The sequence below is a fragment of the Vanacampus margaritifer genome, chromosome 15 (assembly GCF_051991255.1).
Source record: "Vanacampus margaritifer isolate UIUO_Vmar chromosome 15, RoL_Vmar_1.0, whole genome shotgun sequence".
Classification (NCBI taxonomy): domain Eukaryota; kingdom Metazoa; phylum Chordata; class Actinopteri; order Syngnathiformes; family Syngnathidae; genus Vanacampus; species Vanacampus margaritifer.
Window position 1 is genome coordinate 10,023,341 of NC_135446.1, and position 14,530 is coordinate 10,037,870.

Sequence of the window (14,530 nt, forward strand, 5' to 3'; positions counted from 1 at the left end):
TCCCATTTTTGTTAACAAGGGTATGAAAACCTAGAATTTTTTATTTATTGTACATTTAGAACAGATTTAAAAAAAAATATTAATTGTGAGTTTAATCGCCTGACGCCTCTAATTTTTACAAATCTTTTCTTTTTTTTCTAAAAACAAAAATAAAATTACTTTAAAAAAAAGAACAAAAGATTATTAAAAGTTAGTGGCGTCAGGCGATTAAAATTTTTCGTAATTAATCGCATGACTTCACTAGTTAACTCACGATTAATCACAAATTTTATATCTGTTCTAATTGTACAATATTTTTTTTTAGGTTTTCATACTCTTGTTAACAAAAGTGGAAAAAAATAATAGAAATAGTTCAAATGAATTTTTGACGTCTATAGCCGTCATTGGCAGTGAATGAGTTAAAAATAGGCTATTAGAAGTTTTTTTGTTTTTTAAACATTCTTGAAAATTAAGACAGACTTTTCAAATAAATGAAATTGCAATATCAAAAGATTAAAAAATAAATAAATAAATAAATAAAAGTCAAAATTATAAAAAGAAAAGGCAATTTTATGTTTAAATATTTAAGTCTATTACGAGAATAAAATTTGAATGCCATAAAAAAAAAAAAAAAGTATACAATCAAACATTTTTAGACCACCATTTTTACCACATCAAAATACAAATCCTACGTCTCCCAAAAAGGTTTGGAACGAGTCGTTTAATGGCATTGCGCAATATGAAACTGCCTCGATCAATTGGTGGGGGTACATGTGTGCGCGCATGTTGTAATTTGATGATCTTATCAGTGAATTATGGCGCTATCTATCTAGGTGACCACACCTGACAGTTGAAACACACTCACACGCTGAGGTTATTAGTCCCGGTTATGTAAACAATACTCAGCGCCTGGCACCACCACTCTGCTGAAAGAGTTGGATGGGTGGGGTAATAATATGATAATGTCATAAGAACCAGTTTGCAAAATGACAGACAGATAAAATAAGTTGGAAGTCAAGCGGAAAATATCACAGGAATGACGACGTCATGTTCTAGAAGAAAAAAAAATCTCATAATATGTTTATATTTTATCTATTGATTTGCATCTGGACTGTTCAGGTTGCCTGAGAAGAAGTTTCACTCGATAGCACGGCTGTAGCTTAGCTACAAAAAGTCGTAACTGTTTCAAGCTAAAATTATACTTGTATTTTTCATTTTAAGAGGACAAGTCGTAAGATTAGTATCACAAGGCATTAAAGTTTCACAACTTTTTTTCTTAGAAAGATTGAAACCAATTTGTGTAACATTTGCATTTCATTCTCGCAAATCAGAACTTGATTCTTGTTCATTTACGTATTTTATCATTTTAAGAGGTAAAATGTAAGTTTTACAACTTTTTCTCTGATAAAATAAACTGTTTGGTTTGAAATGCTCATTACATTCCAGCAAATTATGTCTTACTTGTAAAATTACTAATTAATTCCTGTAATACTTCCATTTGAAGTATGACTTAATCCTTACCAAGTACAAGTTTTTATCTAACATGTTTTATTGTGAAATACATATTTAATCTATAGTAGCATTGTGAACATTTCATTTAATTCTCACAAGTTAATTCTGGTAAATGTACAAATTGATTCCTGCAATAGTTCCATTTCATTTTCACAAATCATTTTATCTTGTAAAATTACAAACTGGTTTGCATATTATAATTCCAGGAAATGATGGTTTATTTCTCATAAATGTGTTCGCATAAATCAGTCCTGTAAATTATTTCCTTTCGATTTGTCAAAATTCCAGTTTAATCCTCATAAAATTTATTATTATTATTTTTTTAAGAACATCGTAATGAGGGCACCAAAATATTTTATTATGAATATAATTTATTGATTAATTCCATGTGGGACAAACACACAAGTAAGTAGTATGAACAAAGGTCTTCTATTGTGAATTGGAATATGTTTACTGTATATAACAATGTGTAATGCCAATCAATGCAAGCAACTGCTTCCTGGTTTCAGGAATTTCGAAGGATCCGAAACGGGAGGCCGTGACCCGGTATGATGACGTCAGCCGTGCGGAGCGCCTTTTGGCGGCTCGTCTCCTGCACGGCGGGGTTCAAACTCAAGTCCCGCCAAGTGTCGTCGTCGTCGCAGCAGTCGAAGAGGTCCCCCGCCACGAGAACCGTACCTGCTGATGTTCCCTTCACCTTGACGCTCACGTCCTGTCCGCTGTGGCCCGGGCTGGGAATCACACACACCTGGAACACACACCCACACGTGAGGTGTATGGTGTGTATTGAAAATCTAAATACAATTGAAGTTATAATTGTGGCAAATAGAAACAGTGTGAGAATAGCATCACGCAGGACCTGCTGTTGCCCGCAGCTGACACCAAGACACTCACGCAGACATATGTCATTTGCCATCCTATATTTCCTTTTAATTTAATAAAACACATTGGACGTCGCTTACGTGCTCGTCCACGATGTGCGCGTGCCCCTGTGCCATCTTATTGGGCCGATACACGTCCCCATGGCTGACGTCATGTCCTACAATGACGACAGCGGACGGGAAAAGATTGAGATTCCCCACGTGGTCAGAATGTCCGTGAGTCCCCACGACCAATTGGATGTCACCGGGCTCCAGCCCCTTTTTTCGGAGGCTCTCCACGAGAAAGTCTCTGGTCCAAGGCCCGCCGGTGTCCACGAGGATGTTGTTGCCGGGCCCCGTGACGAGCGTGACGGTTCCATCTGCCCGAAACGTTCCGTCCGGCTGCGGGTGGTAGTAGCCCACCTTCAGGACAGAAACAGAGTACGGCTTTCCGGGAAAGTCCAGCTGTGTTTCACGCAGAGCGATTTTTTTAATGTCAGCAACAGAAGCCATCCAACTTACTCGGGCGCGCCGGTAATGACGTCATGACGGTCGCATAATTAAAACGTACAGTTGCGAATTTATGGAATACATATTGAACAAATAATATTGGTTTGAGAAGAGTGTATGATACAAAATGAATACAAACAAACCACTCTGTCAATCAGAGTTGTGGTATGTTGCTGTACTTCATATGATCGTTTTGAACCACAACTCATCAATTTGTCTGCCTATGGCACCATCTAGCGGAGAGATTTTGGATGCAGGTGCCACTCAAAATTATTTGTCGCTCTTCCTCATTTATACAGTATTTTCTAAGTTTACAAATTTAAGAGTACATAGTTTTGAATACAACAACAAAACGGAAACATTTATATATAAAAAACTAACATACACGTAAGAAAAGCTTCGCGTCTCCATCCTGGTGTTTCCGTGTAACCCAACCGTCGTGTTTGTGTTGGCCACTCAAGTCTTGTCAAGATTAAAAAGAAGCTCCTTGAGACGTTCTGGTGTAATCCTTGAAGTCAGTATGGATGCTGAGCATGGAGCAGACCTGTTTGAATTTGCATCGAAGTTTCTCCATGTCCTCCTGCAGTTTTGCAGATTTTGGGTCATCACAGCTGGAATTTTGGATCAAACTCAGAAACGACTCAATGGCTTTGACACGTTTTCTGAGTTTGGGGTCTGATCCGTCCTGAAGAAGACATTTCCACGTAACGGCAAATCCGTGATAGAAGGAAATCTCCGTCGACAGTTTAGCCCCGTGAGAGGCTCCGTGTCTGCGGCCAGTCTGCAAACCTTGGTAGGTCCCTTTCTGGAAACCTTCTTGGTAGCCCTCCCCACGGAATTTTTCCTCCGCCATGAGAATACAATCAAACATATCGCTGTTGTCAGCATCGAAGGCCATTTTCACATCAGATTGTGTCGTTTTCGTCTTCAAATTGCTCGTAAAGGAGTCAGGCTCATGGATGACGTAATCAGTAGGCGACGGTGTCGTTCCGCGAACATGTGAAAACGGAAATTTGTTTCTCACTGTTTCATACACAGTTGTCGTGCCAGCCATTCATAGTTTCAGAGCATTTTTTCTACAAAGCCGTATGTTAATGCGTATTAGAATTCTCCATAAATACCAAAATTTTATATTTATTTCCACACGGAAATTTTATGCGCCGTTGCTATTTTTTGACGGACTGTTTTAAGGCGTGACACGCGTTGTCACGTGACGTCTCCGCAGAACAATGGCGGAAAAAGTCATTGTAGAGAAAGCTTCCTCGTTCATGGACCCTTTTAAAGGCGTCTTATTGACGTATTTGATACCAGAATCGTGCTACGACGAGCTTTTTCTCAACTTCAATTTTCTAGACAGTAGGTGGCAAGTGTGAATGTTTTTCTCGTCTCTTAAACAGCCGCTAGTTTAGTTTCATCGGACCTGTAGAGAGATAATGGAGATTTAAAACAAAAACAAAAAACACGCGCACCATTTTGGGGATGTTGTCTTTTGGATTGCATGCTCTATTCTGTTATTCATTTTGCTGGCATTTTTTATAGATATCCCAGCAGTAGTAGCACCACCTGCCTTTCTTGCTGAAGACTGTATCATGTTTTGTCCATATTTTGTGTTTCAGTACCATGTTTAAAGATTTTACTCAGCAAGGGTCTGGGGATCGGCATCATCCTGGGATCAGTGATGGGTAAAGCACATTTTATACACCTCCACACACATTATAACACTAGTTTTAAATAACTACAACGGCTCAATATTATAATGTGCAGTGACTCAAGAGTTTTGAATATGCGGAGGTCCACTCTATGTTGTCTGTCCATTTGATCAACTTGCAGTGAAGCTGCCTCAGATCTTGAAGATGATGGGCGCAAAGAGTGGCGAGGGTCTGAGCTTCCAGTCGGTGCTCCTCGAACTGCTCGCCCTCACCGGAACCATGGCCTACAGCATCACCAACAAGTTCCCTTTCAGGTGGGATCCTGTTCAGACCACACCTTCACAGAGCCATGGCTGGTTTAAGTAAATGTTGTTGTGTCTGTCATGGCAGCGCTTGGGGTGAGGCGCTCTTTCTCATGCTGCAGACGGTCACAATCGGCTTCCTCATTCAGCACTACGGGGGGAGAAGCGGGAGAGGTGAGATTAGACATGAGCAAATCAAGATTTTATGAATGAAAGTACTGAGGTATTAAAATATTTGAACACTGTAGAAAGACATGGGGTGACAAGTCAAACTATTACAAGATAAATGACGTGTGTTCTGTAGAAAGTGGCACAGTCACTTTTTTAGGGAAAGGGGGGTTGTTGGATTTCAAGAAAAACTGATAATGTAATACAAATAATTTTGAAATTAAAATAAATCATGAAGAAATAGATAGTAAAAAGTCAGTTTTAATCCTAAATGAGTACTGACTTTTTATTTTTTTTTAGGAAAATGTTTGGACATTTAAATGTTACAATTCCAAGAAAAAGTTGTATATCACGAAAAATTCAAAAATATTCAGAGAGAAAACACTTTGTGTGTGTGTGTCAAAAATAAGCTATAATAACAACTTGTTTTTGGCAGGTTTCCTTTTTCTGATTGTGTACTTTGGTCTGCTGGTCGCCGCGCTGTCTCCAGTCACCCCCATGTCGGTGGTAACCACCTTGCAGGCCTCCAACATGCCTGCCGTCATCATTGGCAGGGTAGGCATGCTCAAATCTAAGCCAACTAGAAAATTATATTATACGGGGGGGTATTTTACATTTCTTCATAGTTTAAGGTAAGACTCAAAGTAGCATATGCATTTTTTTTTTGTTGCGGGAGTATCTGCAAGCGTTAGCTGTCAGCAGTTAGCCGATACAATGAGGGTAAAGTTGTAGCTTTGTGGGGAAAAAAGAAAGTCAATGTTATGAGAATTGATATATAACCCTTGCAAAAACTTAAATTAAAATCTATGTTCTGAGAATACATGAGCCTTTTTCAAGGACTATTAAAAGATGTCAAAAAGATGGTATAAGAATAAATACAATTACTGTATTTGAAGTAAAAGTTCTGCTTATGCTTTTTGTTGTTGTTTTGTTTTCCAGCTGATTCAGGTAGCCACTAACTTCCGAAACGGACACACGGGCCAGTTGTCAGCCATTTCCGTCTTCCTGTTGTTTGCTGGATCGCTGGCGCGTATCTTCACCTCGCTGCAGGTAGCAGCCATTTTGTTTGGAATAGAACTATTCTAACATACTTCAAAACAGTATTCTTAGTTGTTTTTTTTTGTCTTCCGATTGATGAACTTGTTGCACGTGTCGGTAGGAAACTGGCGACGCGCTGATGGCCCTCACATACGTCATCTCCTCGGCCTGCAACGGCATCATGGCCATGCAGGTCCTCTACTACTGGAACAGCTCGGCAGAGCGCAAGAAGAAGAAAAAGAGGAAGAAGAGAGAGTAGAGGAAGGATGCCTGCTCCAACTCTTGGACCGCAAGGTATCTGGGAATCTTGACAAGAAATGCAGCACGCCCAGAAAAAAAAAAGCGATGAAATCATTCCTCAGTTTGAAAAGAATTCTGATTGTGTTCATGATTAAACCTGTACAAACTTAAGCTTGACTTTGATTTGCTGTCTTTTATGACCGAGTTCCAACATTTTGGGAAGTGGCACGTGTCCCTCGGCTGCGTATGTGTTTAGTGTACCTTGCACATTGGCCCTGCTTAGCCTATCGCTTATCTTTGTGTGTGTGTGTATGAAAGGGTGGAGTTCACACTTTAAGCACACGTCTTGATAAAAATAATACATAAAATACTGACATCATTTGAGGCTGTGAAATTATATAAAAAAAAAAAATTAGGACACAATTTTTAATTCATAAGCGCAAAGGAAATCCAGCATAATATAACCTGATTTCACAGTGTGTATTGTGTAAATAAAAACAACATCTTTTTACCCTCTGACAATTATCCATCCATCTCATTCACTCCCAGCCATTTTCGCTGAATCAACCGCCGTTGCTCCCGACTGTTTTACTGGATTTCAACAAATTTTGCAAGGCACACAAAGTATTGTGTTCTACTGCTATAAAACATGGAACTTACCAAAAGAAAGATTAGAGTCTCTTCTTTCATCAGGAAAAAAATTATATTTCTATCTGTTTCTGTTTTGCAGCAATTAGCATTAGAATATGGCTACATTTAATCATTATTCACAAATCTGTTTAAAACAGTAGGGAAAAGAGCTTGTTGCAACATGGCCCTAGTTGAGCTCTTATACTTTGCTGCCACCTCCTGGCCGTTTATGTAATAACTACCATTGCTTCATCCATTATTTTCTGTTCAGAAAAGCCTTGTGTATGCTCTAGCATAAAAAAAGGTATACAAACATATAAAGACGTCTTTGGGAGCATGGTAATATTTAAAATAGAATGTATTTATGTTTCTGGGAGCAAATGAGTTATCAAATATAATTATTGTAGTTTTTATATAAATAGTACTGTTATTTTAATGATATACAAAACTGTTATCCCAAGGCTATTTCTATTTTTTAGTAAGATAGGAAAATGAAGCCTCATGAAGCTTCATGAAGCACTTTTACTATTTTTTTTACTCCTCTAGATGATGCTCTTGGTTCAAATATAAAAGCTAGTGCAATGAAAATGTATTACATTTCCACTGCCTTTTTAAACCAACAGTGCCATCTAGAGGAGTCAAAAAATATCGCAAGTGCTTCATGAGGCTTCATTTTCCCATCACTAAGATATTGTATAATTTAAAAAAGTAGTTTGATTTTCACATTGAGAATTTCAATGCTAATTTTCTTATTTTAATGAGTACCATCAGTTTAAGTAGCATTTTGACTATTTACAATATGACTTAAGGTCCAATGAGCACGTGAGTGATAAAGTCAACTGAACTTTGAATGTTTAATCATTGAAACAGAAAAGAAATGGCGGAGGTAAACCTTTTGCATAAAGGGACGTCTTTGATGGATCCTTTTGAGGGCCTTTTGTTGGAATATTTGTTGCCGCAATCATGTTCCGACGCCTTTTTCCTGCGCTTCAACTTTATGTACGGTGAGTATGTGCTCCTACTGACTGAACCTTTCGTACGTCACTCGGGTGCATTCATAAGACGGTAAACAAAACATCAGCAAGGCTAACGTGTTTGTGTAATGATTGACGTGCCGCACTGTCCGACCCAGACCAACCCCTAAATTCAAGCGCAAAAATAAGTGGGGCTTTCTCTTCCAGGGCCATGTCTGAAGATACTGCTCAGCAAATGCCTGGGCACCATCATCATCCTGGGATCAATGTTGGGTATGCGGTTTTAATTTTTTTGCCCGTTAAAGCGGGTGTGGCGGGCAAAATTATGTATGTCAATTCATGCTATTGACATTTTCTGTTTGTAAGTCAATGGACTGATTATAATAATGGAACTAGCTAAAAGGGACTCTCACAACACAACGCTGGCCACATTGAGGTGCTGGAACATGACAAAAAAAAAACTTTATTAAATGTTTCACCCAGGTTTATAGACCCTCAAAAACAGCATATTTTTTCTCCGCAAACCGTGCATCGCCATGGCAACATCATAAAAGGCTTTCATCCATCCATGATGCATCCATTTACTCCCGCTCGGGGCGGGTCGCGGGGGGCAGCAGCTTTAGAAGGGAAGCCCAGATTTCCCTCTCCCGAGTCACTTCAACCAGCTCCTCCAGCAGGATCCCGAGGTGTTCCCGGGACAGCCGAGAGACGTAAGGGGCTTTTTTTCCACCGCTGAACATTTTGGAGAACTTTTCAATTTACCTTGGTAAAATTCAGTTTGCGCGTTTCTCAACCAACAACAATTTCCGGGGTAATTAAATTCCCTAGGGGACATCCGAGTACTATCTCAGCAGCAGGGTCTTGCTGAGCCAGGCTGGAACTTTGAGGGGGCGGGCTGCACTTATGGGGGAACAAAACTGCCAACATTGAAAATAAAAGACTAAATAAATAAATAAATGACTAAAAGTGAAAATAAAAACGGATATAAAAAATATAATTCAAAAATTAAATAAAATAATAAATATAAATGGAAATAAAAATAACAAAAAAATACACATATGCATAACTAAATAAAAGTAAAAAAAACGAGATAAAAAAATAAATACAAAAATAAATATATAAATAGAATTAAATATCAATGAATAGATAAAAACGCTCTGCTCTCACATTTATTTATTTCATGCTGCAGACGCTCTGCCATAGGGGGCGGTCCTAAGCGCAAACTACCTTTTATTGGTCTAGTGAGCGGCTTCGGTGAACAAGGAAGTCTGCTGGCTTACATGGAGAGCTCCAGCGATGGACGACTACCACCCAAGACACACTTAAGACCACCCCCCTCATTTGAATAACATTTTTGAATTATATTTTTTATATCCGTTTTTATTTTCACTTTTAGTAATTTGTTTATTTATTTAGTCATTCATTTATTTTGAATTTTGGCAATTTTGATCCTCCATATGCACTGACCAAGGTTGATTGGATGGTCAATTTCGGTTCAATGTTGGTTTTACATGGGCTGGGCTCATCAAACTCATACGTCATCAAACTCATTTGAATTAATTACAGAAAACTCTATGCAAAATGGCGGACTTCCTGTTATGTTTAGCATATGGCTCCAAAAGGTATTTTTGGTCTTGTGCTTTTACATATGCCTTACATTTTTCAGAGATTTAGGTGAAACGTAGAACCTGGAATGCTTTAAGATTTTTATCCAGTCCAGGTTTAAAGCGGTGTGTAAAGTTTGAGTCTTCGTTTATTGTTTAGGGTCTCAAAAATGAGATTTTTGTTTTGTTTTTTTGCGGAGAATAAGAATTCCTACAGAAACAATAAGGACCTTGCAGCGATCGCTGCTCGTGCCCTTAATGAATGATATTAAAAAATTTACCTCAAAGCATAAAATTGTGGATTTGAATTGATTGTCGTTCCCAGTAAAGTTGCCTCAGATCATGAAATTGTTGGGCGCCAAGAACGCCGAGGGCGTGAGCTTCCTGTCGCTGCTCGGTGAGCTGCTCGCCATCACGGGATCTCTGGCCTACAGCGTGGCCCGCAGCTTCCCCTTCAGGTCAGTCCAATGTTGACGTAGCACCCGGGACGGCGCCCGGTGCAGATTGGCTCACTCGTGGTCGCGTGTGTTACGGCAGCGCTTGGGGTGAGGCGCTCTTCGTCATGCTGCAGACGGTCACCGTCGGCTTCCTCATCCAACACTACGGAGGGAGAACCCGCAGAGGTGAGACTTGGCTGCTTCTCCTGACCAGCACTGGAAATGAATGAGCCACTTGTGAGTTTATTATCTTTGGCTTTTTATCACAATACAGTGGTATGCCATTTTCTTAAGTATTTTCTTAGATAAATTGCTTCTGAGAGTGGTTTTAAATGCAACGTCCCCAGAACTTTTTGCCTTTGCCGAATGATGGTTTTTGGCATGGGCATTATGTGCGGCTGCACAGGGTGGCTTTGTGGGGGGAGGCGCGAATTTTCCTGCTCCAAAAATTCCACGGGCAGTCAGTGAATAAACCAAATCTAATACAAGTTATGCAAAGGAGAAAAGTTTATTTTTTGGGGATTTTTTTTTTAAAATACAACAGCTCCTCAACATATGCATTGAAAGTATGCATGTTCCTTTAGTAAAACCAGCTCTCAACAGTTTACAGTGAGAATTAACAAAAATGGAACTTGGACAGTGTATTAACATTCACATAATTACATCAAAATCACATACAAAAAAAAAAAAACAAAAAAAAAAATATATTTATTTATTTTTAAATAAAAAATAAAAAAGGAGAGCAATGATGACATGTCAAATCGAATGAACAATACTGAGCTCTCCATAAGAAAGAAAAAAAAGAAAGAAAAAAAAGAAGGAAAAAAAACATTCACATAAAAAAGAAATGCGCTTGAATCTAAAATAATAATAATACAAGTCTGTATGAGTGTGCAAACCCATCATATAAAACATATAAACAAAACAAATTGACTTTAGCACTGTTTGTGTATGCCTAGTTTTTACATATTGTCTTTAATGCAAAATACTTCAAAATTTAGCTTTTATTTGCTGAAAAACAACATTATGTCCACGAGGATACTTTTTTTCTGTGCAGACGTACACACGTTGGTAAGCTAGCCAATAGAGACATTAATATTAACAGTCCCTCATTAGCAAGTAGCAACATGATTGAGGAGCAAAAAAAAAAAGCAGACTAGTAATGAAAATAATGTATCGGTGTTGAGTGGTAGAGGGCAAGAAACTTTTTACATATCCTGGTAAAAGGAAGGAACACTTTCACTCGACTAGACAGACAGACAGACACCCTCCAGGAGGACGACGTCACGTCTGCGCTTGTAAGCAAAAGCACAGGTGGGAGGGGTCGAGGTGGATCAAACCATTTTCAATCAAATGGGGGTGCACTGTATGGTTGATATATTATAGCTATAAGTTTCTAGCTTGTTAAAAAGAACACGCAGTAAAAATATATCTATATACAGGTGCTCGTCAAAAAATTAGAACGTCCTTTGAAAAGTTGAATAATTTTCGTAATTCTATTCCAAAAGTCAAACTTTCATAGATTCAGGGACCACAATTTAAGTGATTTCAAATATTTTATTTGTTTATTTTTAGAAGCCCAGGCTTTCTTGATGCTTGCTGTTAGCTCTGTTTTTGGGTCTTGTGGCCCTCGTTTTCCTTTTGATATTACTGTATTGTGAATCTATAATCTATGAAAAAATATTTTTGCCCAAAAATTAAATAAATTCAGTTTGTTGTCATGTTTTTCCCCAACAGTGATAGTGATGTCATGTTAACTTATTCACTGCCATTGACGGCTATAGTTTATTTTTATTAGCTTAACACCCCCCCCCCCACACACACACACACACTTTTGTTATCAAGAGTATGAAAACCTAGATTTTTTTTTATTGTACATTTAGAACAGATATAACATTTGTGATTAATTGTGAGTTAACTATTGAAGTCATGCAATAATTAATTACAATTAAAAAAAAAAATCGCCCGATGCCATTTAAAATAAATAAATTAATATTAAAAATTAGGGGCGTGAGGCGATTACAATTTTTAATTGTATTAATCGCATGACTTCACTCACTCATGATTAAGCACAAATTTTATATTTGCTCTAAATGTACAATAAAAAAAATATAGGTTTTCATACTCTTGTTAACGAAAGTGAAAAAAAATGTTAAACTAATAGAAATAGTTCAAATGAACTTTTGACGTCTATACCCGCCAATGAGTTCATATTCGTATATACGATGTAATTTTAATGACTTTTCTCATTTAGATTCAAATGTGTTGTTGCTAACTATATATTTTTTGCACTACAAAATATGGAATCATCCAATTGAGGTTAACACCTTGGCATGGTGCCGGGTAGCCCGCCACTCATTTACGCATCATCTTGTGTGCAGGTGTGCTGTTCGTGCTGCTCTACATTGGCGTGTTGTCGGTCCTGCTGTCTCCACTGGCACCCGCATCCGTGCTCACCGCTATGCAGGCATCCAACATGCCCGCCATCATCGTCAGCAGGGTTGGGCAAACCTTGAGATGATTAGTCAACGTCATTCGTTGTAGTTTTTAATTTATTATTATTATTATTTCCTTTAATTGACGGCCATTTAATCGTGTGCAGGTGATTCAAGCGGCCACCAACTTTCGCAACGGACACACGGGCCAGTTGTCCGCTCTAACTGTCATCATATTGTTTGCCGGCTCACTCGCTCGTATCTTCACCTCAGTACAGGTACATGAAACGAAAATGGTTTTATGATCATTGAATTCAATTCACTTTTGATACCTATTTGCATTTAAAAAAATCCATTCTATTTTTTTTTCTCATTTCCAATTAATATGTGCAGAGATACGTGTTTCATTTTGCTATGGGAAGTAGCCAAATTAAAATTGAATAATTTTACATCAATTATAGTTGTTTTGACTTTTCCGTGGTTTGGGTTTATGGTGCCAGTCTTAGCCTGTAAACTATTATTTGTGCCCTGTAAGGATTTGTTACTTTTGTTTGTGTCCTCAGGAAACGGGCGACATCCTGCTGGTGGTCACCTACGTGGTGTCAGTGGCCTGCAATGGCCTCATCGTCGCGCAGGTGCTCTATTACTGGAAACCCACCAAAAAGTTCCTTCAACGATCAACATGTGATGAGGCAATTTGATATGCATCATTTCTCATCTGGTGTCTTGGATCCTTCGCTTTGTCAATCACGACCTGCGCAAACTGTGTGGCCATACTTTTCTGCGGTCCGGCGCACAGCGCTTACACCTGGTCCAAGGACTTCAAGGCGGCATGAACAGGTACTTAAAGGACTCCCGGAACCCGAAGAGAGCCTTCAAGAAGGAAGTGGTGTGTTGTATAAAATAAGTGGGCAGTGTGCTCAATAAGAGAGTGGTGGATGTTAACGCTATCAGGGAGGAGCTCCAGAAGATCATTGCATGCATGTAAATGTAGTCACAGATTGTCCCGTGCGAGTCTCGTTGTGTGTTAGACAACATCCATTTATGGCAGGTCTAATGGTTTGTTATCGCGCAGCCCTGTGCCAAGATGGCCACCCTGTGGCTACGTTTCTTCCCATTGGCTCACAGCGTGGACGAGCCATTAAGTGTACATATGGACTACTTTTTTTTTTTTTTTTTTAAACCTTCCCGCAGTCTGGTTTGCATTTTTTTTTTTTCAATGACTGCTGAAACACAATGTGCACAACAGCAAATTATACAGTGCAAGTCTCCAGATAGCACAAGGAATCATAAACATTACATTGATCTATGCACACACATAAAAACAAATTTATAATCATTAAGCTGAAAAAAAAAAAAAAAAAAAGTCTACAGTGACCATATAGTGCCCCACCCAGATGTTCAGGGTTGGGAGGGTAATTTTAAAATGTAATTAACATACAATTTACCTGCTAAAAAATGTAGTTAGTAACCAAGTACCATAATATTAAAGTCATGTAACTGGATTACTTTTGGATTACTCCAATGTTGAGTATGCTCATGAAGACAAAATAATAATATCACCACAATATATATTCTATACAAAGTTGCCCCTGCTACTTGCGGGTGATAGAGACCCGGGCAGCCTACAAATAGCAAAAATCCTTGTGTAATTAAAAAGCATGTAAGCGATTGATTGATTGATTGATTGAAGGTCATATGCTGTTTTCGAACTGTCACTGAAAGCAACCACACCTCATAGATAGTCATCCAATGAGGATGACGATGTGTGACATCAACTGCAAAATTAACTTTTATCCCAGTCACAAGTTTAGCCGTGTATATGTTGTGCATGATATTTAAAATAGTGAATTGGTGGAAGGAAGATTTGTTTGGAAGGTGTAACTCACATTATGGTTGTAGGCTAGCGGGCTAGCTAGCAAGAAGCTACACTGCGTAGCATGCCGCTGGACTCTCAGCTCAAACTTTCGCTCCGAGTAAGTTCCAGTGAATACCAGTCGCCATTTCCTACTCCGTCCGTGAAGCTTTTTCAAACTGTCATTTCGTTCGTTCCCACCTTCCCCACATGTAGCAACGGCCCCTCTCTCTCTCTCTCCCTCCCTCGAAGTAATCCCCATTTTTAATAAATGTACCTGTAATCGGATTACTTTTTCATGTAACTGTAATGCAATACGGTTACATTTTTTTTGCAA

At 38.7% G+C, this 14,530-nt stretch overlaps 4 protein-coding genes across 6 annotated transcripts; 2 read left to right on the forward strand and 2 right to left on the reverse strand.

Annotated features, from left to right (window-relative positions):
- Positions 1-397: 397 nt before the first annotated feature.
- On the reverse strand, positions 398-2,864 carry mblac1 (metallo-beta-lactamase domain containing 1). The gene is made up of 2 exons (XM_077545093.1): positions 2,454-2,864; positions 398-2,239 (listed from the first exon to the last, which is right to left on the reverse strand). The coding sequence occupies exons 1-2, from the start codon at positions 2,862-2,864 to the stop codon at positions 1,997-1,999; spliced, it is 654 nt and encodes a 217-aa protein (XP_077401219.1). The 3' UTR covers positions 398-1,996.
- On the reverse strand, positions 2,818-3,915 carry lto1 (LTO1 maturation factor of ABCE1). The gene has a single exon (XM_077545094.1). The coding sequence runs from the start codon at positions 3,913-3,915 to the stop codon at positions 3,334-3,336; it is 582 nt and encodes a 193-aa protein (XP_077401220.1). The 3' UTR covers positions 2,818-3,333.
- Positions 3,916-4,053: 138 nt separating this feature from the next.
- mpdu1b (mannose-P-dolichol utilization defect 1b) lies at positions 4,054-6,429 on the forward strand. Its single transcript, XM_077545092.1, has 7 exons — positions 4,054-4,217; positions 4,478-4,543; positions 4,692-4,824; positions 4,901-4,986; positions 5,417-5,535; positions 5,920-6,030; positions 6,140-6,429. Exons 1-7 carry the CDS (start codon positions 4,091-4,093, stop codon positions 6,275-6,277), a joined length of 780 nt encoding a protein of 259 aa, XP_077401218.1. The 5' UTR covers positions 4,054-4,090; the 3' UTR covers positions 6,278-6,429.
- Positions 6,430-7,765: 1,336 nt separating this feature from the next.
- Positions 7,766-13,039, forward strand: LOC144035450 (mannose-P-dolichol utilization defect 1 protein-like). Of its 3 annotated transcripts, XM_077545138.1 has the most exons (7): positions 7,766-7,892; positions 8,070-8,135; positions 9,792-9,924; positions 10,004-10,089; positions 12,285-12,403; positions 12,506-12,616; positions 12,902-13,039. In XM_077545138.1, the coding sequence occupies exons 1-7, from the start codon at positions 7,766-7,768 to the stop codon at positions 13,037-13,039; spliced, it is 780 nt and encodes a 259-aa protein (XP_077401264.1). The 3 variants fall into 3 exon arrangements, with proteins under 3 accessions (XP_077401264.1, XP_077401265.1, XP_077401266.1); XM_077545139.1 differs by lacking the exon at positions 7,766-7,892 and having other exon boundaries at positions 8,094-8,572; XM_077545140.1 differs by lacking the exons at positions 7,766-7,892; positions 8,070-8,135 and adding an exon at positions 9,041-9,484.
- The last annotated feature ends 1,491 nt before the right edge of the window (positions 13,040-14,530 follow it).